At 35.8% G+C, this 27,301-nt stretch overlaps 1 protein-coding gene across 3 annotated transcripts in view; it reads right to left on the bottom strand.

Moving 5' to 3' along the window:
- The window catches only part of Scp2 (sterol carrier protein 2), a 105,504-nt gene that overhangs the window by 49,717 nt on the left and 28,486 nt on the right, over window positions 1-27,301 (bottom strand). For all 3 annotated transcript variants that reach the window (XM_077791270.1, XM_077791271.1, XM_077791272.1), the window contains exons 7-11: window positions 17,919-17,982; window positions 13,242-13,328; window positions 11,904-12,054; window positions 7,480-7,627; window positions 3,350-3,457 (exon numbers count right to left, since the gene is read on the bottom strand). In XM_077791270.1, the coding sequence (XP_077647396.1) occupies window positions 3,350-3,457; window positions 7,480-7,627; window positions 11,904-12,054; window positions 13,242-13,328; window positions 17,919-17,982 (558 nt within the window). The remainder of the gene's footprint in view (window positions 1-3,349; window positions 3,458-7,479; window positions 7,628-11,903; window positions 12,055-13,241; window positions 13,329-17,918; window positions 17,983-27,301) is intronic.

Here is a 27,301-nt window from a genome sequence, read left to right as displayed (position 1 = left end):
AAGTCTTAATAAATTCAATATTTTGGCCATGCTTTCTTGTTTCTTTCATATCTCATGAGTTTTGTTGAAAAATGACTTTAAGTAATATAGCTATTCCAAAAATCAGATTCTCCCCCTTTCCCACAGTTTGTTAATTGTTTTTAGTGACTTTTCAATACTAATTCTTTAAAATCTATATTTTTTGTCAGATACAACCACTGAATTTTCTTACTGATTGAGTAGAGATTTCCTCAAATTCCTGGAACTAAGAGTCTCCTGGTCTTTGCTGGGACTCTGTGTCTCTGTGTGTGTTGGGGTACTGGGCAATGCAGTTTCAACTCCACCTTAGTCTTTTACTTCTTGCTTATGCAGAGCTCAATGTGTGAATTGAAGACCTTCCCAGGTCTTTCCTGAGCATGCACACAGTCTTCTATATTCCTAAGTCTATGTTGGATTCTTTTCAAGGTCTCTGTGGCTATTTCATTCCTCAACTTTTCCTTTTAATTTTTTGGGTTAGTCTGTTGTTTGCCCCAATTGATACTCCAGAGAGCTACACTATTAAACAGTTGTTGCTGACTGGTCTTAGCAAATGCTTCTGGAGAAAATATTCTTTATGCTGGGTGAGTGTTCATTCAGGTAAAATATAAACTTTTCAAGGGGGGTTTGCCAGGAAATTGACAGGATAATGACAGTTCTCAAAGGATGGGGCTTTAAAAGAGCTTCAGCTCCATTTGGACTCCTCTAGGGCTGATGAGGCTGCTTAATTTATACCATAATTGCAAGCTGTTGGTTTCCAAGACTACCATGGAGCCGGGGAGAAGAGGGTGGTATTTTTAGTGGCATGTCCACTAAAACCTTGATTTTTGTGCTGATGAAAATGCCATGAAGGGGGCTGGAGATGTGGCTCAGCGGTAGCACGCTCGCCTGGCATGCGTGCGGCCCGGGTTCGATCCCCAGCACCACATACCAACAAGGATGTTGTGTCCGCCGAGAACTGAAAAATAAATATTAAAAAAAAAAAAAATTCTCTCTCTCTCTCTCCCTCTCTCTCTCTCTCTCTCCCCTCTCTCACTCTCTCTTTAAAAAAAAAAAAAAAAAAAAAAGAAAATGCCATGAAGCTTGCTGTTCTTACAGAGATTCAATTCTTTGTTGTTTTAAATACATATTCCTAAGGTTATAGAATTAAATCTGGTAAATTTCCAAAGTTATCAGCAAAATTGATCAGGATATTTTATGTCAGAGTTGTTGGCACTTTTATTTTTTTAATTTTTTTAAGAGAGAGAATTTTTTTAATATTTATTTTTCAGTTTTTGGTGGACACAACATCTTTATTTTATTTTTATGTGGTGCTGAGGATCGAACCCAGCGCCCCGCACATGCCAGGCGAGCGCGTTACCTCTTGAGCCACATCCCCAGCCCCTGTTGGCACTTTTATAAAGGAGAGAATTTTCCAATATTGTCATTTTTGCTACTCTCAGTTAAAACACTCATTCCCCTCATTTCTAGACTTCTTTGAAAAATATCAGATTGTTTGAACCAGTAACTGTAGTAGTACACTATGGGAATTATCATATATGAAAAGTAAGTGTATGACAATAATAACATGAAGAATAGAAGGAGTAAATAGAAATAAGCTATTGAAAAAGTCTTTTTTTTAAAAATCAAGGGAGAGAAATGAATTACAGTAGATGTGGTAGAGAGAGAAGATGGGAGGGGAGGGGAGGGGGGATAGCAGAGGATAGGAAAGGTAGCAGAATACAACAGTCACTAGTATGGCAATATGTAAAAACGTGGATGTGTAACCAATGTGATTCTGCAATCTGTATATGGGGTAAAAATGGGAGTTCATAACCCACTTGAATCAAATGTATGAAATATGATATGTCAAGAGCTTTGTAATGTTTTGAACAACCAATAAAAAAAGACTTTTTTAAAAAAATATTTATTTTTAATTGTAGTTGGACACAATACCTTTATTTTATTTAATTATTTTTATGTGGTGCTGAGGCTTGAACCCAGGGCCTTGCGCATGCTAGGCAAGCACTCTACTGCTGAGCCACAACCCCAGCCTGAAAAAGTCTTATATTAAACATGAGGTGGTTTGACACTACGTGAAGGTAGATGGAGGTAAGTTAAAGATGTATGCTACATATCCTTGAAGTATAAAAAAAAAAATTAAAGAACTAATGCAATATAAAAGAGAAAATGAAATACTAAAAATCATCAATTGATCTTTAAAATGGTATTAAGAAAAAGAATCAGGGCTGGGGTTGTAGCTCAGTTGGTACAGCATTTGTCTAGCATGTGTGGGGTACTGGGTTTCATCTTCAGCACCACATAAAAAATAAATAAATAAAATAAAGTTATTGTGTCTGTCTACAACTTAAAAAAATATTTAAAAAAAAGAGGGGCTGGGCTTGTGGCTCAGTGGTAGAACGCTCATCTCTCATGTGTGAAACACTGGGTTCAATCCTCAGTACCAAATAAATATAAATAAATAAAAACAAAAGTATTATGTCCATCTACAACTAAAAATATATTTTAAAAAAGAATCAAAGAAGACACAAGACAAAAATAAAACAAATAGCAAGGTGCCACATCATATTGGAACTTTCTGTGTTTGAAAACATATCCTTCTGTTTCTTTCATATATTTTTTTCTACTAGGTTATGAGTTTACTAAATTTGAATGATAAACAGACATAAAACAAGGTTATTTACTATAAGAAATGCACTGTACATTTTCTCTAATTTGGAATCTGTAAGAATTTATAAAATTTTACTAAACTAATCAATTAATATAATGAGATGATATGAAAAACCATAAGATTATGTTATTGCTAAAAGTTATTTTAGAAACTTCATTACACAAATTTGTCATTTTACAATTAAGAAACTAAGAGTCAAAGTGATTAATTGCCAATTGATAAAAAACAATCATATGGCCAATCAGAAGTAGAACTGTTGTAAAATACCTATTTCATACTTTCAAGTCCAGTTGTCTCAAGAGAAAATAATTTCCATGCAATGCCAACAATGTATACAGCATAAATAAATGTGCTCATTTGAATTGATTGTTGTCTAACAGGTCCAGCAAGATCTCTACTAGTTAAGTTCTATACATATCTGAAAATGATTAAACTTTTAAAAATAGATATTGTTAATTTTAGAGTTTTAATTAATTCCAATTCTTATTGATTAATCAATATTACGGAAGTGTGCAGCAGTTAAAGAAATATTAAAAATACCATAGCTAAAAAATCAAAGTTCAGCCTATAAAGCTCAGAGAATACAAACTTACATTCAACTCAAGGAAAATCACATTTATGATAAAAATAACAAACACTTATGAAATCTGTGTGCAGTATTACCTGTAGCTCCCAGTGGATGTCCTTTTGAAATCAATCCACCACTAGGATTTATGACCCACTTTCCTCCATAAGTGTTATCTCCTCTATCGACCAGTATTCCACCTTTCCCTATGAAAGGAAAAATTATAATCACAAACGTTAAAAATAATACTGGAACAAATGGCATGGATTTTTAAATATCCACATAGCCAAAAATTTCTTAGACCTAGCATGTCTTAATAACTTAACAACAATTTGGTAGGAACACTTCTAAAAGTTAAGTAATAAATATTGAGCAATAATAATAATATTCAGAACATGTCCTGCATGAAATAAAGCTCCTATTAGTTCCTAAGAGCTCTCTGGCTTCCAAAATTGTTCCAAATATAAAAAAGATTAAAAAAAAAAACAGAAGAAAAGCACTGAAATGGATATAAATACTATATGATATTATAACTAAAATAATTATAACAACTTTAAAGTTCATGTTTTCATTTCTTTCTGTTTTCAATTGTACTGCTGTGTGCTATATAAACATTTTTAATAAAAGGAAAAACAAGAAAAAAAAAGCCCTCTTATGAAACTAAGGGAAATGGCTAAAAACACATTGAGCCACAAAAGTAATGTTGAAAAAAATCACTTCTTATTTTTGGTGGCTTCAAAATTCCTGTCAATTTCCTGCTCACTGTTTCAAGTGGTTAAGAAGCAAATCAAAACGCATACATTGTATAAAATATTATTTCAAATGATATTTCTGACAAAGTAAGGAGAAATGGGCACTCCAAAAGATGATCATAATAGCAATGGTGGTACTGTGTGAAGTAACTCAAAATCTCCTTGGGGCATTCACTGTGTCAGGTCTTGTTCTAATTATTTTCCATATATCTTTACAATTTAATCCTACAATCCTTCATAGAACCTATGAAGTAGGTACTATCATTTTCATTTTCCAAATGAGGAAACAGTCAAGGTAAGAACAGACAGGAAAAAAAAGGCATATCTCTACTGGTAAAATAAAGTATACCAATCACAGAATTCAAATGACCAATACTTCTAAACTGCTTCTAAGTCTAGATTATAGATTTTAAAATCCCATAGGGTCTGGGAGTGTAGTTCAGGGTAGAGCAGTTGCCTCGCATGCTTAGGCACTCTCTCTATCTCTTGATATGTTTCTGACTTAGAACCTGCTACAAGGCCCAAGTCATCATAGACATTCTAATTCTGTTATTGCTGTTTTCACAACTGTTAATGTTGTTACTGTACCAAGTCAGGGCAGACTAAATAAAACCTAACCCCAAGAAATAAAAATTTTACTACATGTTTTTTCCAAAATATATACAAACCTGCAAAACAATAAAAGATTGTTAAAAGATTTTAAAATACTGTCTTGAACTCAACAACTAAAAGATAAAGTACTGTAAATGACCACTCTGACCCCCTACCATGGAAAGAGGAAAATATGTGCACACTTTTGGAAAATAATTATTACAACTATTATGTGCCAAAAGTAACATGGGAACAAATGGATACAATGTGACCAAAACAGACAAAAATATGTGCTCTCATGGAATTTAATTCATGATAGGCGAGGAGTGAAGAAAAGAGAGACAATGTGTAAAATAATAATACATAGAGTGACTGAAGTGCCATAGAAAAAAAGAGGCAGGAGGGGCTGGGGTTGTGGCTCAGTAGTAGAGCGCTCGACTAGCATGGGCGAGCCCCTGGGTTCAATCCTCAGCACCACATAAAAATAAGTAAATAAAATAAAGGCATCCATGTACACATAAAAAACAAATATTAAAAAAAAAAGAGGCAGGAAAGGGAACTTAGGAAGTGCTGGGACTGGGATGAAGGGACTGAGGGAACAAATCACAGGGTATCTGGAACAAAGGCCTGAAGAAAGGAAGGAGTCCAGAGCACTTGAAGGAGACTGACATAGCAGCAGGAGAGTAGAATCAGAGAGAAGTAGAAGAGGTTGGAGAGCTGGGAGTGGGGATTCCAGAGATCACATTTGGCTCATGCATCAGGGTGAGATAATAAACTACAGGGTTCTGAACAGGGGACCAACACTGACCTACTATACTGGCTTCTGTCTAGTGAAGAGACTAAGGAGACAATGCGGATGCATGGGACTAGCTGGGAGACTACTACAATAATCTGAGTAAGAAACAAAGCTGGTGGTGACAAAAAGTGATGAGGTTTGGTCAAACCCTGGATTTATTCTGAAGGGAAAATCCACAGCCAACATGACTTGGAGATAGATTCAGTGGAGGCTGTGAGAGAAAGAAAGGACTCAAAAATGATCCTAAGTTTCCAGTTTGGTTAATTGGAGGATAAGGAAGATTGAGGGAGGAGGAAGTTTGAAAATATCAAGAGTTCAATTCTGAACTTAGGCTTGAGATGCTTATGAGACATCAAAAACAAAAACAAACAAACAAAAACCTTGAAAAATAGGTAGCTGGATACCTAAATCTAGAGCTGCAGGAGGCAGACAGAACTAAGATATTCACTTGAAAGTTGGCATCACATACCAGATGCTTAACCCTGAGACGGGGTTTCAGTTCTGCTATGGCAGCATATGATCCCTTCAGCCCTTTTCTCCCACTGATCACAACTGTAAACACTGGCTAAAATAATAAAACAACTACCTGAGAACTCTGAAAAGTAAACATTATAGTGGAGAAGCCACTGCACCAGGGTGAGTTCCCAGCTATCCTCCATGAGACTCTTTCTTAACAGCGGTGCCCAGGATGAGCATGGTCCTGGAACAGCATGGTAAGCAAGGGAGACCATGACTCACCAAAGGGAATCAGTCAATGGATCTATATGGTCACTAGATTTCTCCATTTCATGTGAAATGGTGTAATTTTAGCTCAAAGGAGACTATGAAGGTTAAATACACATACTATGACCCTTATAGCAATGGTTCTAACTGGGTTAGATTCTGCCACCAGGAGACGTCTGGCAATGTCTAGAAATATTTTTGGTTGTTACAACTGTGGGGGGAGTTGCTACTGGCATGTAGTGGCTAAGAGGCCAAGAATACTGCTGAATACCCTAAAATGCACAAGCCAAATCACAAGAATAATAGAGCTCAAATGTCAACAGTAATGAGGTTGAGAAAACTTGCCCTATAGCAACTACTGGTAAAAAAAAAAGAAAAATACAAAGAGATATAGCCAAAAATACCAATACAGGAAAATGGAGAACCCTGGAGGAGGAGAACGAAGGAACAGAAAAGACAAACAGAAAACAGATAATCAAATGGTCGATCTAAATTCTACTGTATCAATAATTACATTATATGCTGAAGGTCTCAAGTTAGCACTGCACAACAGAAATATAATGCAAACAAAACCACATATGTACTTCGTTAACATTTTAAAAATTTGTTTTTCAAAAGTCATTATTAATGAAACAAAAGGCAAGCCACAGACTAGGAGAAAATGTTCACAATGTACATTTATCAGACAAATGACTTGGATCCAGTTTTAATTTTTATCTATATCTATAGTTTTGAAAACTTTTACAACACAATAAAGACAAATAACCAACAACCAAAGGGCAAAGATTTGAACAAATACTTTATAAAATAAGATACATGAATGACCAGTAAGCATATGGAAAGATGTTCAATATCATTAGTTATCAGAAATATGCAATTAAAACAAAAATAAGATACTACTATATATTCTTTAGCATGACTGAAATTTTAAAAACTGATTATGTCAAATGCTGGCAAGGAAGTAAAACAACTAAAAGTCTAATATACTGCTGGTAGGAAATGAAGACAGAACATTTAGATTCTACCAACATTTTTTTTCATTTTCCTTTGTGCAAATATTTATTCACACATAATTAGAAAAACTTGAAGCATATTATACCATTTTAAAAATTTAACAGTAATTTGGATAACATAAATTATTGACTTGGATAATATAAACTATTTGTATACTCTGTTATTTCCGTGCTGGTATTATCTAAGACCACATGTTCTAAAAAGTCCAGTACCAAACCTGCTTATATTCACTCTGCACAGTGCAGTGGTGGAGCCAATGTGGAAACAAAGGTGGATTATTCTGTTTAATGGTGAAAGTGAAGCTTTCTCAGTGAAAGTTACCCAATTAATCTGCCTTCTTCAAAGATACTACCTTCTGGACAGAGTCCCAGTGCTTCATAAGTAAGGAGCTCATTCACAGAAAAGCAATCATGAAGTTCAATTACATCAATATCATTTGGTCTCAGGCCAGATTTCTCATAGCATTTTCTGGCAGCTTCTTTACTCATATCATAGCCAACCTAAAACCAAAATCATGTATAAATAAATTAATGCAACAAACTGGGATTTTTAGGTAAGGAATTTTAACAAATTAATTATGTACCATGCATGGTGACATGTACCTATAATCCCAGCAATGTGGGAGACTGAAGCAAGAGAATTGCAAGTTCCAGGCCAGCCTTGGTAACTTAGGGAGGCCCCAAGCAAGTTAGCAAGATCATATCTCAAAATAAAAAATTTTTTAAAGGGGCTGGAAATGTAGCTCAGTGGCAAAGCACCACTGGCTTTAACCTCCAGTTCATCTCCCAAAGAAAAAAAAAGAGAAAGAGAGATTAATTATAAATAATCTTTTTTTTTTTAAATATTTATTTATTTATTTTAGTTCTCGGCGGACACAACATCTTTGTTGGTATGCAGTGCTGAGGATCGAACCCGCGGTGCTGAGGATCGAACCGGGGCCGCATGCATGGCAGGCGAGCGCGCTACCGCTTGAGCCACATCCCCAGCCCCAATTATAAATAATCTTGACAGCTCAGAGTACCACACATATTGAAATCTCAGTTTATTCTACATTACACAAAAAGTCCAAATAACTCAGCTACTTGGGAGGACGAGGCAGGAGGATCATGAGTTCGAGGCCAGCCTGGGCAACATAGAACCTGTATATTATAATAATAATAATAATAATGTCCAGGAAGGAGAATGTACATACTAAATTTTATACTACAAACTATAAAACTTTAAGTAAGACATGAAAAGGACTTAGAATTCTTAGATCATATTTTATGCTGTTACAAAAACTCTATCAAATCCTAATTATAGTTGTGATAAATCAGTTGAAGAGATTATCAACACATCATTAGGAGTAACAAATAGTGAAAAATATCAAAGAACTTCTGTATGAAAATACATTATTTTTTAAGATAATATAGGATTCAAACCATTATTCCAAAATCCATGCTCTTAACCTCTCTTTGGTCTCACATAATAAAAGAATATGTAAACTCAAATTTCATCAAGAAATAAAACTGGAATAATATAAACTATACCACAATAGTTTGAATATAATTTCCACCTCTACCACAACCTAACTTTGTGATCCTGGGCAAGTTATCAGGACATTTTCAAGTTCACAGCACTGCTGTAAAATCATTTTGTATACTATAATTATCAAATAATTGCTTCTGTGGGAGAAGAGGGAGTTTTCAAATATTCAACTAACTACTAGGTCTAAATTCTTATCTTCTTTATCCATATTGCACAAAATCTTTAATCATGATTTTTGAAATGCTAAGGGTTAAGAAAGTTCTCTGGAGCCAGGCATGGTGGTACACGCCTATAGTTTCAGCTACTTGGGATGCTCAGGCAAAAGTATCACTTGAGCCCAGGAGTTTAAGGCCAGCTTGGGCAATACATTAAGATTACATTTCAGGCTGCAGTTGTGGCTCAGTGGTAGGACATTTGCCTAGCATGTGCAATGCACTGGGTTTGATCTTCAGCACTACATAAAAATAAATAAATAAAATAAACATATTGTGTCCATCTACATCTAAAAAATATTTTAAAATATTACATTTCAAAGCCAGAGAGAGAGAAAAAATATAATAATAATGGATCACAAGAAAATAGAAGGGAGATGAACAGAGGAGAAGGAAGGGATAAAAGGGAGGGATGAGGGAAGAGCATGGGGAAGTACTGGGGTATGAAATCTATCAAATTTTGCTACATCCATGTATGAACATACTACAATGAATCTTGCTTATATATAATTACAAATAATAATAACAATAATAATAGGGGCTGGGGTAGTGGCTCAGAGGCAGAGTGCTTGCCTTGCACATGTGAGGCACTGGGTTCAATCCTCATCACCACATAAAATATATAAATATGTAAAATAAAAGTATTGTGTCCATGTTCAACTAAAAATATTTAATAATAATAATAATGATGATGATGGAAGGTAGATCAGTAGAGAAAGGAAGCAGACGGACAGGGAGGAGGGGAAGGAAAGGAAAAATACTGGGGAAGGAGACTGATTAAATTATGTTATGTGCATGTACAAATATGGCATAAAGAATCCAAACATTTTGTATAATTATAATGCAGCAACAAAATATACTTAGAATTTTTTTTTTTAAAGACTACAATTCGGAAAAAGAAAAGAAAAAATCTCTAGAAACCTCCTTGTTTTCCCCATAACGCTGTAAGATCGAAATTCAGTCAACTCAAAACAAAAATAAGCAGTACTCCTAGTTAGTTAAAAGTTATCATATTCATGGTTCCATCATAAGAAGCATCTATTCTCGTCAATTGTTTTCTCCCAACAGATCTTTTTTTCCCCGTTTTTCTTTTTGTAGTATTAAGTATTGAAACCAAGGCTCTCTACCCACTGAGCTACATTCTCACCACTTTTATTTTTTATTTTGAGATATTGAATTTCCAGGTTGGACTTGAACTTGCAATCGCCTTGCCTCATTCTCCTTAGTAGCTGGAATTACAGGCACATGCCACCACACTCAACTTCTTAACAGAATCTTAAGAATGGGTTAAAGATCTTTCAATTGTGTTCGCAGCCGCTGCACTCTCTAACGCCAGAGCAGTCTCCAGCTCACTGAGCTCCAGCTGAAGCAGAAGGGGGTAAGTAAGGAGGTCTCTGTATCACGGCTCATACAAAGCCTGCAAATCTACGGTGGTAAAGCACCCAGGAAACAACTGGCTACAAAAGCCGCGCGCAAGAGTGCGCCCTCTACTGGAGAGGTGAAGAAACCTCATCGTTACAGGCCTCGTACTGTGGCACTCCTGAAATTAGACGTTATCAGAAGTCCACTGAAATTCTGATTCGCAAACTCCCCTTCCAGTGTGTGGTGCGAGAAATTGCTCAGGACTTCAAAAACAGATCTGCGCTTCCAGAGCGCAGCTATTGGTGCTTTGCAGGAAGCGAGTGGACCTTTTTGAAGACACCAACCTGTGAGCTAACCATGCCAAACGTGTAACAATTATGCCAAAAGACATCCAACTAGCATGCCGCCTATGTGGAGAACGTGCTTAAGAATTCACTATGATGGGCTGGGGATGTGGCTCAAGCAGTAGTGCTCGCCTGACATGCACGGGGCACGGGGTTCGATCCTCAGCACCACATAAAACAAAATAAAGATGTTGTGTCCACCAAAAACTAAAAAGTAAATATTTTAAAAAATTCTCTCTCTTTAAAAAAAAAATTCACTATGATGGGAAACATTTCATTCTCAAAAAATTTTTTTCTCTTCTCCCTGTTATTGGTAGTTCTGAACGTTATATTTTTTTTCCCATGGAGTCAAAAGGTACCTAAGTATATGATTGCAAGTGGAAAAATAGGGGACAGAAATCAGGAATTGGCCATTTTTCCATTTTCATTTGTGTGTGAATTTTTAATATAAATGCGGGGATGTAAAGCATTAATGCAAGTCAAAAATGTTTCAGTGAACAAGTTTCAGCAGTTCAACTTTATAACAATTATAAATAAAACTGTTAAATTTTTCTGGACAATGCCAGCATTTGGATTTTTATAAACAAGTAAATTTCTTATTGACGACAACTAAATGGTGTTTGTAGCATTTTTATCATATAGTAGATTCCATCCATTCACTGTACTTTTCTAACTGAGTTGTCCTACATGCACGTACATGTTTTTAACGTTGTCTGTCTTCTGTGCTGTTCCTGTAAGTTTTCTATTAAAATACATTAAACTATACATTTTTAAAAAATGGATTATAATATCTGGTTTCTGTGGTAAACCCCTGTCATCCCATTGACTGGGGAGGCTGAAGCAGGAGGACAGCAAGTCCAAGGCCAGCTTCTGCAACTTAATGAGACCCTATCTCAAAACAGAAAATAAAAAGGGTTGGGGATGTAGCTCAGTGGTAGAGCACCATGGGTTCAATTCCTAGTAATACACACACACACACACACACACACACACACACACACACACAATGGATTATAATATTAAAATTTAAAATTTCTACCTTTTTTTTTTTTTTTGGTATGGTATTAGGGATTGAACTCAGGGCCTTGGACACACTAGGAAAACCCTTTCTACTTACTGCACCACATTCCCTGTCTTTTAAATTTTATTTGAAGACAAGATCTTGCTATGCTGCCCAGGCTGGCCTCAAACTTGCAACTGTCCTTCCTTAGCCTTCTAGATGAAATTTTTATAAGTACATAACTTCCAAAGCTGATGACAATATAATATTGCCTCAAAATTTTAAATAGAATTTCCTCAATTGGATTAATAAAACATAATTTCAGACATACCACTTTAATAACACTTTCTTCATCAAATGTACTTGGCAAATCGGTCACCATCTCCTGTGCCAAAATTTCCACAGCTTTGGATTGCAGTCCGTACTTCTGTACAAATTCTTCACTGGCCAAAATTGCTGCTGCAGCACCATCTGAAGTGGGACTAGAAGGAAGTAAAAATAAATAATTATTTATACCAGCACTACCTCAATTGTAAGATTTGAGACTACACAAGAAGAAAGATCAAGTATTTTTGCTGACCAGTGCACTCTTTTATGATACTGACAGTTTAAAAAATCATTTATGCTGGAAGAACTGAACTTCCAGCAAGACCTTAAATGTTATCAGTCACTGCTTGGTCTCTAGAATATCTCCCAAACAGTTTTCTTTGCAAAGAATCCAGGATTTACCCCTGCAGTTACATAAGGCACTGTTTGGTGATCTTCAGAAGACTGAGTACAAAGGTTATTTTATCTTAATACAATAAAGATTCTACTATAAGCCTAAGTAGTTCCAATATTGCTACCTCTGAAATAGCTCAGTACAAAAATCCTTTCAGAAACTGGGAAAGGAGAAAACAAGGGGAAAGTCCATAGTTAAGACTCTTCTAAGAGTCATAGTGAAGAAAATATCAGAAAGTCCATAGTTAAGACTCTTGAAATCTCCTCAAGAATATATCTTTTTTTCCTTAGAGCATGCTGTAAAGCTAGGTTGCAGACACAGGAAGCCCTCTGAGTTCAGCAGGGCTTCCTAAATGGGAAGACCTTCAGATTGCAACAGATAAAAGCTGGCCCAACTTGTTCACCTGCATCCCAGCCAGCATCTCCAAAGCAAAGCCAGGTGTATACAAGGACACAGGCAAGAACTATTCAACATTCACTCAATCTTCTAGGAAACAGATCACATCAGGCAGTTTGCAAGTTGCCAATATTATCATTATTAGAGCTATGATTTTTGTTTTACTTCTACTCTTAGATACTATTACACAGTAAAATTTCCTGTATTAGAAGTCTATAGCAGGAAAAACAAAATGTTCAAGGAAAAAACCTCGGGACTCCACTAGCCTCCTAAGCCACATTTTAGTGAATAAATATAATTAAAACAACCAAAGTGGGCAGAAGTTAGGAGAGAGGGAAGAAGTAAAACACAGTTTTTCAAAAAAGGAGTCAGTCTGTCTCTGGGCAGGAACAGGAAGTGAGTATTCTAGTGAAGGACCCAAAATGGAACCACTTGTAGGAATTCTGTAAAATCTACACCCAGATACAAAGCCTAAGATTTAACCACAGAGAGATGAGCAAGGAGAGGAACAGCTACATCTATCTATTAAATGTTAAAATGTGTTTTTCTTACCAACATTGTAAGACAGTCAAAAACTCAAAAATGCTTCGAGATGCCATCACTTCATCTAAACTGTATTCATCTTGAAATTGGGAATACCTAAATACAAAATAAGTAGTTACAAAATGTGAGGCAGCGATTACAATTTTTGTTGAAGATATCTGGGTCCAGAGTTGCAGAGAGAATAATCTGTGAATATTCTTTTCACAGCCAAAGACAAACTTTTATGAATAGTTTCAACCTTGAATAAATAAGTCATTTGAGCTTTATAAAAAAATATCCCAACTCCAAAATATCCAATAAAATCTCTGGACACAGAAGTTTGGTGAGGCTTCCTAGTTGAGAAACACCTGATGTGCCAAAAGGTAAAGTTCCCTGTTGCCACAGGGAGAGGACATGAAAGTTCTGCATTGGAACCCTCCCAGACTCCACCCTACACGCTTCTTTATTTGGCTGTTCCTTATTTCTATCCTTCATAATAAAACTATAATGGTTACTAGAATGCTTTCCTAAGTTCTATAAGTTATTCAAGAGAATTATCAAGCCTGATGAGGTCATGGGAACCCCTGGATTTGTAACCAGTCAATCAGCGGTGTAGATGGCCTGTCCACCACCTGCAGCTGGTGTCTGAGGTGAGGGTGGTCTCATGGAGGATGGAGGCCTTAATTCATGCAGTCTGCATAAACTCTAAGTGGAGCATGGCAGATTTGAGTAGCAGTACACTGAGCTAGTGTTAGATCTGTTAAGGGTTAAAACAGAATTGCACAATTTTTGCTGGCAAATTATACAATACTGATTCCTTAAAAGCAAAATTAAATGATGTGCAACTCAACCCTCTTTTGTGGTGATACTATACAAGTACATTTAATGAAGGCTAATGGAGCTCTTAAGTATATGTAAGTTCTCCAAGTTCTAAAACTAAAACCTATAATAATTTTTTAATCTTTATTTTTCAGTTGGTCACAATATCTTTATTTATGTATTTTTATGTGGTGCTGAGGATCGAACCCAGGGCCTTGTACGTGCTAGGCGAGCGCTCTACCACTGAGCCACAACCCTAGCCCCTGTAATAAATTTTTGATTCTTAAAAAACATATTTCCTATGCCAGGCATCATGGCACACACCTGTCATGCAACTACTTGGGAGGCCAGGGCAGGAAAACTGCAAGTTTTAAGCCAGCCTTGGCAACTTAGCAAGTCCCTGTTTCTCAAAATATTTTTTAAAAGGTCTAGGGATGTAGCTCAGTAGTAGAGCTGTAGCCTAGCATGTACAAGATCCTAGGTTCAACCCCTGTTTCTGCAAAACACACAAACAACAACTAAAAAACACATTACCCTTCCATGACTGCAAAGAAGAAATTTACTTTTATTCTCTTTGGCTCCTCTAATAATATAATCATATGGCTTCAAAAGCCACCCTGGAGAAAATAGTAGCAGAAAGATAAATTACAAAGGAGTTTATAAAAGCAAATGTCAACTCCTGGGGAAATTAACAAGCAATTCAAAATTTTAGAAAATAAACCAGTGGCACATGACTATAATCCCAGCTACTCAGGAGGTTGACACAGAAGGATCACAAGTTTGAGGGCTGCCTCAGCAATTTGTGAGAACCTGTCTCAAAAAAAAATTTTTTTTAAAGAGAAAGAGAGAGAGAGAGATAATTTTTTAATATTTATTTTTCAGTTTTCAGCAAACACAACATCTTTGTTTGTATGTGGTGCTGAGGATTGAACCCGGGCTGCACACATGCCAGGTGAGTGCGCTACCGCTTGAGCCACATCCCCAGCCCTCCCAAAAATTTTTAGAAAAGGGGAATTGACGATATAGCTCAGTGATAGAGCACTAATGAATTCAACCCTCAGTAACATACAAACAAAAAAATTTTTAGATGATAAAGCCTGCATAACTTAAGTTTATATACTAGTGTCTGCACTTTCACTTGCAGATGGAGTTAACAGTAAACCAACTTTCAAAAACCACCTTATTTGGGCCACATACTGTGCTAGGCACCAGGCACATGTTTATAATCCCTACCCTCAAGGAACTCAATATGATTCCATGGCAAAGAAATATATAATTCTAATATGTATAACAAATGTTATGATAGAAATGTTATATGGGGTGCTGTGGGAGCACAGACACGCTTCATATATCAGAAAGTAAATAAGAAGTGGGGAAGAAAGAATTTCCAACAGAAGTAGCAGCACAGGAAAAGCCTCTCCAGGGAAAATGGTCTACCAGAGCAAGGGCATAACGTGTGTAAGAGAATGTGGAAGCAAGGCAAAGAAGATGGGAGAAATGAATAGGGATTAAACCATGCAGCCCAGTTATGATGTTTACATTTTATATTGAAAACACTGAGTAACTACTAAAAGATAGTTAATCTGAAGTGTGACATGACCAGAGCAGTACTTCTGCAAGAAGGCTGAGGCATGGGAAAGTGATGGTAAAAAGGCATTACCAAGAGCAAGTAAAGACTGGGGCAAATAATTAAGGTAAGAAATGATAAGGTCCACCAGGCCCAGCAGCACATAGTTTGTAATCCCAGCAATATAGGAGACTGAGGCAGGAGGATCACAAGTTTAAGGCCAGCCTCAGCAATTTAGGGAGGCTCTGCCTTAAAGCAAAAAATAAAAAGAACTGGGTATATAGCTTAGTAGTAAAGCACCCCCGAGTTCAATTCCCTGTACTGAAGAAAAAGGAAAAAAGCAGGGGAGAGGCTGCAAACTGGAAATGAAAGATGGAGAGAAAGGATAAATTCAGAGATAGCAAGGGGGGCAAAATCTCTAGGACTTCAAACCACTACATATGGGACACTGAGGGGAACGGCAGATGCAAACATGACTTCTCGTTTTCTATCTTAGATGACTAGGTGTATTCTGATGTCATTTGCTAAGATGCAGAACAATGAAAGGGAAACAGGATTGAAGGGAAATGACAAATTCTATATGAACATGTTGATTCGTAGGCACCTGTGGGACATCTGAGGCGACAACCAAGGGAAAGTTATAGACACAGGTGTGAAACCTCAAGTGACACAAGCTATCTCTAATCCTTATCATCAATTCTCACTGTATTCTTATAATTGGTAAGAAAATGCTTGAGAACAATTTCTTAATTCAACCTTACATAGGAATATGTGCCAGAGTATCTCTAATGACTGGTCAGCAAGCCCAGAATTCTCTTTATCACTAGCCAAGCAAAACCGAATACAAGAAGTTACCATCTAAAATTTCTGAAACAAACCCAAAAGGCTCTTCTGGGCTGCTTCAAAGACTTTTTTTTTTAGTTGTTGATGGATCTTTATTTTATTTATTTGTATGTGGTGCTGAGAATCAAACCCAGTGCCTCATGCATGCTAGGCAAATGCTCTACCACTGATCACAACCCTTGCTTCAAAGAATTTTAAATGATAAAAATGACATCCAGTGGGCAGGGTTGTGGCTCAGCAGTAGAGTGCTCACCTCACATGTGTGAGGCCCTGGGTTCTATCCTCAGCACCACATAAAAATAAATAAATAAAATAAGGATACTGTGTCCAACTACAACTAAAAATAAGAACAATAAAATGATATTCAGTAATAACATATGTCAACCTGGTGCAGTGGGCAGGAAGATGACAAGTTTTGAAGCCAGCCTCAGCAATTTAGCAAGACTTTCACAACTTAGTGAGACCCTGTGTCAAAAAGAAAAAGGAGTAGGGGACTGGGGATGTAGCTAAGCAGGAAAGATCCCCTGGGTTCAATTCCCAGCTTCCCCCCCACAAAAAAAAAGAAAGAAAAAAGGAAATCTTTAAAGAAAGAAAAATAAATAATGTCTGCCTATTCAACATAATTGACAATTTATAATATGTAACAGAAGATCCATGGGAGCAACAAACTCATCTGTGTTATCACCAGTAGCTAGAGCAATGTCTTATATGTAGTGGGCTACTGAACATATATTTGTTGAAAAAAATTCCTTAAGAGAATATATAAAAAGTGGATAAATGAGTGCCTGGTCAGGCAAGTAATTAAGCCAAAGAAAGACTTAGAAGCTCTAATTCTTTGGGTAAAGTGAAGAGCTACTTTTTAAGCCTCAAACTGCAGTGCTATCAGACAGAACCAATTCCTTATAGTTTCAGGAAATCACGAAGAGTTTTTATGATTTTCTAGTTCTAAATACAAAGAAAACCAATCCTAGACCATATTTATGGGCATAAAACTGCTCATCCTAATTCTACTATTCAATAACCGCAAAGTTTCATTGCACATTTAAGTACCCTACTGGATCCTATAAACACCAAGATGAGACACATGGCTGCTTGAGGATCATCATCATCAGAAGAAGACTCACAGGTAACTAAATGTGATGTGTCAAAACAAAAGTATTCAGAAGAGGCAATGAAGCTCTAAGAAGGTGTTAAGAGAAGCAATGAGGGCTGTAGTTGTGACTCAGAGGTAGAGCACTCACCTAGCATGTGGGAGGCACTGGGTTCTATCCTCAGCATCACATTAAAAAAAATAAAAATAAAAATAAAGATATTGTGTCCACCTATAACTAAAAAATAAATATTTGTTTAAAAAAGAAGCAATGAGATTCAGGCTGAAATCTTTGAGATCTTACATTTGCTTTTTAAAGTACAAAGTTGGATATTACACAAAAGGATAAACCAGATTTCTTATAATCTCATATCTCTGAAATACTTACGGGTTATTAACTGAATGTTTATGATTTTTCCATCCAATTTTTGCAAAGTGTTCAGTTTTTGTTCCTGTGGAGAAAGAAAACATCTATTAGTGTGTTAATGTCTTTCTGCTGCTTATTAACAAGTGCTGCAATGGTACTTAGTGTTCTGCTGAATATTCCTACATTTCCCCCTTGCATAGATATCAGTATTTAAAACTTGAACATTGATCTTCACATATACTTCTTTATAACTAAATTTGGGTATGTTTAATTAATTGAAACAACAAGAGGCATATGAGATAAAAATAATTCAAACTGGTCTATTCTCTTTAGTATAATGAAGAGTCAAATTTGAAAAACTATAAAATTATAGTCTAAAACCACAGTGGTCTAAGTCAGGAGAACACTGCAGCAATCCTAGAGTCTTCCAGAAACCCTGATGACCCTAGGGTTAGTGAACCACAAGTCATGCCCTCCAGGGCCTGATGAATACCTCATCATCAGGCAAAAGGTTCTTTAGAAGAATCACATGTATGCTTTTTAAATTCCTTAACAGAAAATGTGTAAATATATAACAGTGTTGAGAAAACAAGTGCAAGTACACCAATGAGGTAAAACTTGCAAAAATTTTCCTCTATAAAGAAGAAATGGAATTAAAATAGTATTTGAATTCTCCTTTGGAGTTGGAAAGGCCAACAAAAGAAAAAGTCCAGTGATTAGAATTGATGTCATGGATGGAATGGCTTGGTAAAATAGAATGTCCCCATTTCTGTTTTATCTTTGTATTCTCCATCAAGGAGGAAGATTTTTCAGGCCAGAAATGACATACATATAATCGAGCACAACTTATACCAATTCTAATAAAAAGAGAAGAAAATAACACCAAAACAACAAATAAGCCAATCAATGGGAACAAGGAACTGAACCTCTCAGAAGATTTGAATTAATCAAAAAATATATGAAAAAATGTTCAACATACCTAGCAATTAGAAAAATGCAAATCAAAACTACTCTTTTTTTTTTTTAAAGAGAGAGGAGAGGGGGAGAGAGAGAGAGAGAGAGAGAGAGAGAGAGAGAGAGAGAGAGAGAGAGAATTTATTTATTTATTTATTTATTTTAGTTCTCAGCGGACACAACATCTTTGTTGGTATGTGGTGCTGAGGATCGAACCCGGGCCGCACGCAAGCTAGGCGAGCGCGCTACCGCTTGAGCCACATCCCCAGCCCTCAAAACTACTCTTAAGACTTCATTTCACTCCAGTCAGAATAAGTGTAGACGAGGATGTGGGGAGAAAGGCACACTCATACATTGCTGGTGCGACTGCAAATTGGTGTAACCAATATGGAAAGCAGTATGGAGATTCCTTGGAAAACCTTGACTGGACCCACCATTTGACCCAGCTATCCCACTCCTTGGTCTATACCCAAAGGACTTAAAAACAGCATACTACAGGGACATAGTTGCATCAATGTTCATAGCAGCACAATTCACAATAGCTAAATTGTGGAACCAACCTAGATGCCCTTCAGTAGATGAATAGATAAAGAAACTGTGGTATATATACACAATGGAATACTACTCAGCATTAAAAGAGAATAAAATCACAGCATTTGCAGGTAAATGGATGAAGTTGGAGAATATTATGCTAAGTGAAGTAAGACAATCCTAAAAAACCAAATGCCAAATGTTTTCTCTGATATGAGGATGCTGATCCATAATGGAGATGGAGTGGGGGAACATGGGAGGAATGAAGGAACTTTAGATAGGGGAAAGGGAAGGGAGGGGACAGGGAGGTAGGAAAGAGGGTGGAATGAGGGACATCAATACCCTAAGTATACATATGAAGACACAAATGGTGATACTCTACTTTGTATACAATCTGAGACATGAAAAATTGTGCTCTATATGTGTACTATGAATTGAAATGCATTCTGCTGACATGTATAACAAATTAGAATAAATAAATAAAATTTTTAAATTTTTTTTTAAAAAGAGAAGAAGGTAGATTCCACACTGGTGATCAAATAACAGTAAGAGTGGTGATATAGATGTCAACATGAGTTCAATTAAGGACAGGCCAAGCTGAGGGCAGTGGCACACTCCTGTAATCCCAGTGGCTTGGGAGGCTGAGGCAGGAGGATCCAGAGTTCAAAGCCAGCCTCAGCAAAAGTGAGGCAGTAAGCAACTCTGTGAGACCCTGTCTCTAAATAAAATACAAAATAGGGCTGGGAATGTGGCTCAGTGGTTGAATGCCCCTAAGTTCAATTCCTGATACCCACCCCTAAAATAAGAACATGTTAATATCTTTTTGTGATTTAACTGAACGCTAACTGAAAGGAAACATCTTATCTATTAACAAGACAATTAACTAAGTTCTTCAAGACATCTTTTTGAACAAGAAAATACTGTAGTGTGGGTTTTGTTGTGTTTGTATTTTAATTATTTTTGGTGTTTTTTTTTTTTTTTAATGAGGGTTCTTTTGTCAAACAAGAATAGATTCCTTTACTAAGATATTTAGAGTCCTTACCATGGAATGTGCACTGTGACTTCCCAAAGGAGGATTAACATAGAAAGCATTTCCCATGCTATCTGACCCATGTCATGGTGCATCTTAGGAGCTTAGTGCCCCATGGAACACTCATTGGCAAACACAGCATTAATTAATGCCTCCATTTAAAGAAAAGCCCTAACCACTAACCTTAGCTGTGTTCTGATTAATTTTTCCAACTGAAACTGAATTAGAAGATTAAAATGACACTCACCAAATCTGAAGCTTGAAGGAAATGCTGTAATAATGAATCCAACTAGATTTCAGCAAGATTTATCAGTGGAATAGACCAGAATATAAATTAAATGCCCAGTTCTGTTCTTAAGCCTCCCCCTACCAAAAAAAAAAAAAAAAAAAAAAAAAAAAAAGCCCTGGGAAAAGGAACAACTATGAGACACACTCTGAGGTTCTATTCAACTACAAGCTCAATGAGATTTAACAGAATGATGTGGCTACCAGAAAGGCTTACATATGGTCACGGCATGGAAATTACGTGATGGGTCATGAAACAGATCTAATAGAGACAAGAGAAGAGGCTAAATTAAGCAGAGTTAGGCTGGCTTCATATATTTGAAAAAGCTTCTGTGAGTCTCAGAAGATAGAAAGAAGGCCATAGGTATAAACTACAGGTGAGAGATTTAGGTTTTGGGAGGAGGGGGGTAAGGGAGAAAGGAAGAAGGAGGAAGGAGAGAGAAAGGAGAAGGAAGAAGTGAGAAGGAGAAGAAAAGAAGCACTGTTATAACTGGAATCACCCCAAAAATGAAATTAGTAACCTCAGCTGGTTGAAAACTTACTTGTTATAGGGAGCACAAATATTTTATTCTCTCTCTTGGAAGATTCACAAGCAATTCATGCATGGATTGGTAGGAAGAAAGGCTGCTAAAACTATATAAAAGCACTGGGCATAATATCCAATCCAAGAGATATTCAGTAAGTGCTGATATCTTTTCAGTCTTTTTCTTTCTATGGGATCCAGTTAATCTATAAAACACCCCATCCCCTTGAAAAATATTCTGCTAGTTACTTATATATTTTGTAAGCCTAGGCACTAATAATAAAGGGCTTGTTAATCACTGATTCAGAACTGTCAATTAAGAGTTCTAGCTGTTCAAAGGCCTAGTATAAAAAGATTTAAGTCCCCTTTAGTCAAATTATGAAGCACAAAAGTATGCATATTCTATCAGTTGGTAGAGTACTTGCCTCGCATGCACAAGGCCCTGGGTTCAATCCCCAGCACTACAAAAATAAATAAATAAATACCTGAAAAAAAGTGTGCATATTCTAATGACTTAAGCTTCCACAAACTTTCTTATATATTTATTCAGAGTGTACATTCATAAACAGCAATTTCAAATGGTAACTTAAATACAATAAAATTCTACAATTCATTTGTAAATCTGTTGAAAAATAATATTTCAACTAAAATAATACATATTTTTATTTCAAATTTTGGTGTAGAAAAATTTCCAACTAGTCCAAGTAATGTGAAACTTGAGAAAATATCTTTTTTTTTCATTTTTAAACAGCCTACTTCAATTTTAGCTCTAGTGACTCCACATATAAAATATGAATGTATTATTGCTCACATACCTCATTTGAATAACATTAATATTCATATTGTTCAAATATATAACATCTAAGTTTTGTTCTGTAACTTCAGGTCAAAGTTGGGTTAATAATTTTGCATGCAACTACATTCAATGTGCCTCATGGATTATGGACTCCACAGAGTTTATTTCAATTTTTTTATGTTTTCATTAATGCATGGTTATCCTAATATTGAAGTTCATTTTGACATAAACATACACACATGGAATTTAATTTGCTCCACTTCAGTCCCCAGTACTTTGCTCCTCCTCTCCCACCTCCCAGTTTTCTCTCATTTATCTTTTTTAAAATTTTGGTTTGTTAAATATGACAACAGAATGCATTACAATTCTTATTACACATATAGAATACAATTTTTCATATCTCTGGTTGTACACAAAGTAGAGTCACATCCTTCATGTCTTCTTACATGTACTTAGGGTAATGATGACCATTGCATTCCACCATCTTTCCTAACCCCTATGTCCCCTCCCTTTCCCTCCCTCCACTTTCCCCCTTTGCCTCATCTATAGTTCATTTAATCCTCCCACCACCACCACCACAGCATATTATGGATCAGCATCCTTAAATCAGAGAAAACATTTGGCATTTGGTTTTTGGGGATTGGCTAATTTCACTTAGCATTATATTCTCCAGCTTCATCCATTTACCTGCAAATGCCATGATTTTATTCTCTTTTAATGCTGAATAATATTCCATTGTGTATATATACCACAGTTTCTTCATCCATTCATCTACTGAAGGGCATCTAAGTTGGTTCCACAGTTTAGCTGTTGTGAATTGTGCTACTGTAAACATTGATGTAGCTGTGTCCCTGAAGTACACCGTTTTTAAGTCCTTTGGTATAGACCAAGGAGTGGGATAGCTGGGTCAAATGGAAGTTCCATTCCCAGTTTTCCAAGGAATCTCCATTCTGCTTTCTATATTGGCTGCACCAATTTGCAGTCCCAACAGCAATGTCCGAGTGTGACTTTTTCCCCATATCCTCGTCAACATTTATTGTTCGTTTGTATTTTTAATAGCTGACATTATGACTGGAGTGAGATGAAATCTTAGAGTAGTTTCGATTTGCATTTTTCTAATTGCTAGAGATGTTGAAAATTTTTTCTTATATTTGTTGATTAATTAATTAACCTTGTTAATTAATTAATCAACAATTAATTGTTCAGTTCCTTGACCCACTTATTGATTGGGTTTTGTTTTTTTTGGTGTTAAGATTTTTGAGAGGGCAGGGATTGTGGCTCAGGAGTAGAGCGCTCGCCTAGCATGTACAGGGCCCTGGGTTCGATCTTCAACACCACATAAAAATAAATGAATGGAATAAAGGTATTGTGTCCAACTACAACTAAAATAAATAAATGAAAAGATTTTTGAGTACTTTATATATTCTAAAGATTAGTGCTCTATCTGACATGTGTGTGGTAAGACTTTGTTCCCAATTAGTAGGCTCTCTAGTCATCTCACAGATTGTTTCTTTTTCTGAGAAGAAGCTTTTTAGTTTGAATCCATCCCATTTATTGATTCTTGATTTTTAATTCTTACACCATAGGAGTTTTATTGAGGAAGTTGGGGCCTAATCCCACATGATGGAGATTTGGGCCTACTTTTTCTTCTAATAGACACAGTGTCTCTGGTTTAATTTCTAGGTCCTTGATTCACTTTGAGTTTTGTGCATGGTGAGAGATAGGGGTTTAATTTCATTTTGTTGCATATGGTTTTCCAATTTTCCCAGCACCATTTGTGGAAGAGGCTATCTTTTCTCCAATGTACATTTTTGACACCTTTGTCAAATAAGGTAACTATAATTATGTGGGTTAGTCTCTGTGTCCTCTATTCTGTACCATTGATCTACAAGTCTATTTTGGTGTCGAAACCATGCTGTTTTTGTTATTATTGCTCTGTAGTATAGTTTAAGGTCTGGTATAGTGATGCCACCTGCTTCACTCTTCTTGCTAAGAGTTGCTTTAGCTATTCTGGGTCTCTTATTTTGCCAGATGAATTTCATGACTGCTTTTTCTATTTCTATGACCAAAGTCTTTGGGATTTTGATTGGAATTGCATTAAATCTGTATAGTGCTTTTAGTAGTATGGTCATTTTGACAATATTAATTCTGCCTACCCAAGAACAAGGTATATCTTTCCATATTCTAAGGTTTTCTTTAATTTCTCTCTTTAGCATTCTACAGTTTTCATTTCATTAAGTTGATTCCCAAGTTTTGTTTTGATGTTGTTTTTTTTTTTTTGGATGCTATTGTGAATGAGGTAGTTTTCCTCATTTCCATGTCAGAGGATTTGTCACTGATATACAGAAATGCCTTTGATTTATGGGTGTTGATTTTGTATTCTGCTATTCTGCTGAATTCATTTACTAGTTCTAGAAGTTTTCTGGTGGAACTTTTTTGGGTCTTCTGGGTATAGAATCATATCATCGGCAAACAGTGCTATTTTGAGTTCTTCTTTACCTATCTATATCCCTTTAATTTCTTTCATCTGTCTAATTGCTCTGGCCAGTGTTTCAAGAACTATGTTAAATAGAAGCGGTGAAACAGGGCATCCCTGTCTTGTTCCAGTTTTTAGAGGGATTTCAATTTTTCTCCATTTAGAATGATGTTGGCCTGGGGCTTAGTATAGATAGCCTTTATGATGTTGAATATGTTCCTGTTATCCCTAGTTTTTCTAGTGTTTTGAACATGAAGGGGTGCTGTATTTTGTCAAATGCTTTTTCTGCATCTATTGAGATGATCATATGGTTCTTTTTTTTTTTTTTTTAGAGAGAGAGAGAGAGAGAGAGAGAGAGAGAGAGAATTTTTTTAATATTTTTTAGTTATCGGCAGACACACATCTTTGTTTGTATGTGGTGCTGAGGATCGAACCCGGGCCGCACGCATGCCAGGCGAGCGCACTACGGCGTGAGCCACATCCCCAGCCCATATGGTTCTTATCTTTAAGTCTATTGATATGATGAATTACATTTATTGATTTCCATATGTTTGAACCAACCTTGCATCCCTGAGATGAATCCCACTTGATCATGGCAGACTATATTTTTGATATGTTTTTGTATTCAATATGCCAGAATTTTATTGAGAATTCTTGCAACTATGTTCATTAGAAATATTGGTCTGAAGTTTTCTTTCTTTAATGTGTCTTCCCTGGTTTTGGAATTAGGTTAATATTGGCCTCATAGAATGAGTTTAGAATTGTTCCCCCTTTTTTATTTCCTGAAATAAATTAAAGAATATTAATATTAGTTTTGCTTTAAAGATCTTGTAGAACTCGGCTGTATATCCATCTGGTCCTGGGGCTTTTCTTGGTTGGTAGGCTTCTGATGGTGCCTTCTATTTCATCGCTTGAAATTGTTTAAATTGTATATATCATCCTGATTCAATTTGGGCAATTCATATGATTCTAGAAATTTGTCAGTGTCTTTGATATTTCTAGTTTATTGGAGTACAAGTTTTCAAAATAATTTCTAATTATCATCAGTATTTCTGTAGTGTCTGTTGTGATATTTCCTTTTTCATCACTTATGTTAGTAATTTGAGTTTTCTCTCTCCTTCTCTTCATTATCATGGCTAAGGGTGTGTCAATTTTATTTATTTTTTTCAAAGAAGCAACTTTTTGTTTTGTCAATTTTTTCAATGGTTTCTTTTATTTCCATTTCATTAATTTCAGCTCCAATTTTAATTATTTCCTGTCTTCTACTGCTTTTGGTGTAGATTTGTTCTTTTTCTGGGGCTATGAGATATAATGTTAAGTCATTTATTTGTTGACTTTTTCTTCTTTTAAGGAATGAACTCCATGCAATGAACTTTCCTCTTAGAACTGCCTTCACAGTGTTCCACAGATTTCAATATATTGTATCTGTGTTCTCATTCACCTCTAAAATTTTTTAATCTCCTCCTTGATGTCCTCTGCAACCCACTGTTCATTTAGTAACATATTATTTAGTCTCCAGGTGTTAGAGTAGCTTTTATTTCTTATTTTATCATTGATTTCTAATTTCATTCCATTATTATCTGATAGAATACAGGGTAGTATCTCTATTTTTTTATATTTGCTAAGAGTTGCTTTGTGGCATAGTATATGGTCTATTTTAGAGAAGGATCCACGTGCTGCTGAGAAGAAATAGTATTCGCTCATTGAAGGGTGAAATATTCTATGTCAGTTAAGTCTAAGTTACTGATTGTGTTATTGAATTCTATAGTTTCTTTGGAAGTGCTACCTCTTTTTAAGTCTAAGTTATTGATTGTGTTATTGAATTCTATAGTTTCTTTGGAAGTGTTCCCTCTTTTTAAGTCTAAGTTATTGAAATATATATTCATATATTTCAGTAGCTTCCATGTCCTTGGGCAATCCTTCCAAACAAAGCTGAACAAAGAAAACATATATAAACACAAATATGCGTGTGTGTATGTGTGTATATCCAAAACAATATAGACTCACAAGAAAAAATATGATAGCACAAAACCATTCAATCAGCATAACCAGAAAACAGAAGGTGCCAAAACTTTAAATTATCTGTAAGTTAGAAAAAAAGAAAAGGGAAAAGACCAAATCCCAGCCAACAACTGATCATTCTTTGAGGGAACAAAAGCAGCCAGAAGAAAACCTGCAGAGAGCAAAGAGGTGAGCTGGTGGCAGCCTACTGTCGCTCTACAGTTTCTAGCAGTAAAAATAAGAACAGGCTGAGAAACTTTTCCTACTTGAAATAGAAATAAAATTTTTAACTATAAAAGATTACTTTTCAGACTTCCATATAATTTGAAAATCTAAATTGGGTAATTTCTGGACTGCCAACAATGGTTACAGAATATTTAAACATAAAAGAAATAGAGGAAATTACCAAGCAACTACCCTCCAGGGGGAAAAAACAAAAACAAAAAACAGGCCCACATAGTTTCACAGGAAATTCTACCAAACTTACAAAGATCACATGGTCTCAATGCTCCATAAACTATTTTATAGCATTAAGAGTAAAAAAAAAAAGAAAAAAAGAAACTTCATATTTCTTTTTATGAAGTATAAAACTTGATAAAAACCTAACAAAAAATTATAAATCAACATCAGTTATAAATATTAAATTGAAAATTGAAATTACTACATAAAATAACAGCAACAGAATCTAACTCTGCATTTCAGATTTCAGAGTATTTCAGATTTTGGATTTTTGGATTAGAGATGGCTCAAACTGTATATATCATTGTCTTGAAGCCAGGATCTTACTTAAAGGGAAAACAATGAAATC

Source organism: Urocitellus parryii, chromosome 11 (assembly GCF_045843805.1).
Source record: "Urocitellus parryii isolate mUroPar1 chromosome 11, mUroPar1.hap1, whole genome shotgun sequence".
NCBI classification, from domain to species: Eukaryota; Metazoa; Chordata; class Mammalia; order Rodentia; family Sciuridae; genus Urocitellus; species Urocitellus parryii.
The sequence above is the reverse complement of the archived record's forward strand: the minus strand, read 5'-3'. Positions and strand labels throughout refer to the sequence as shown.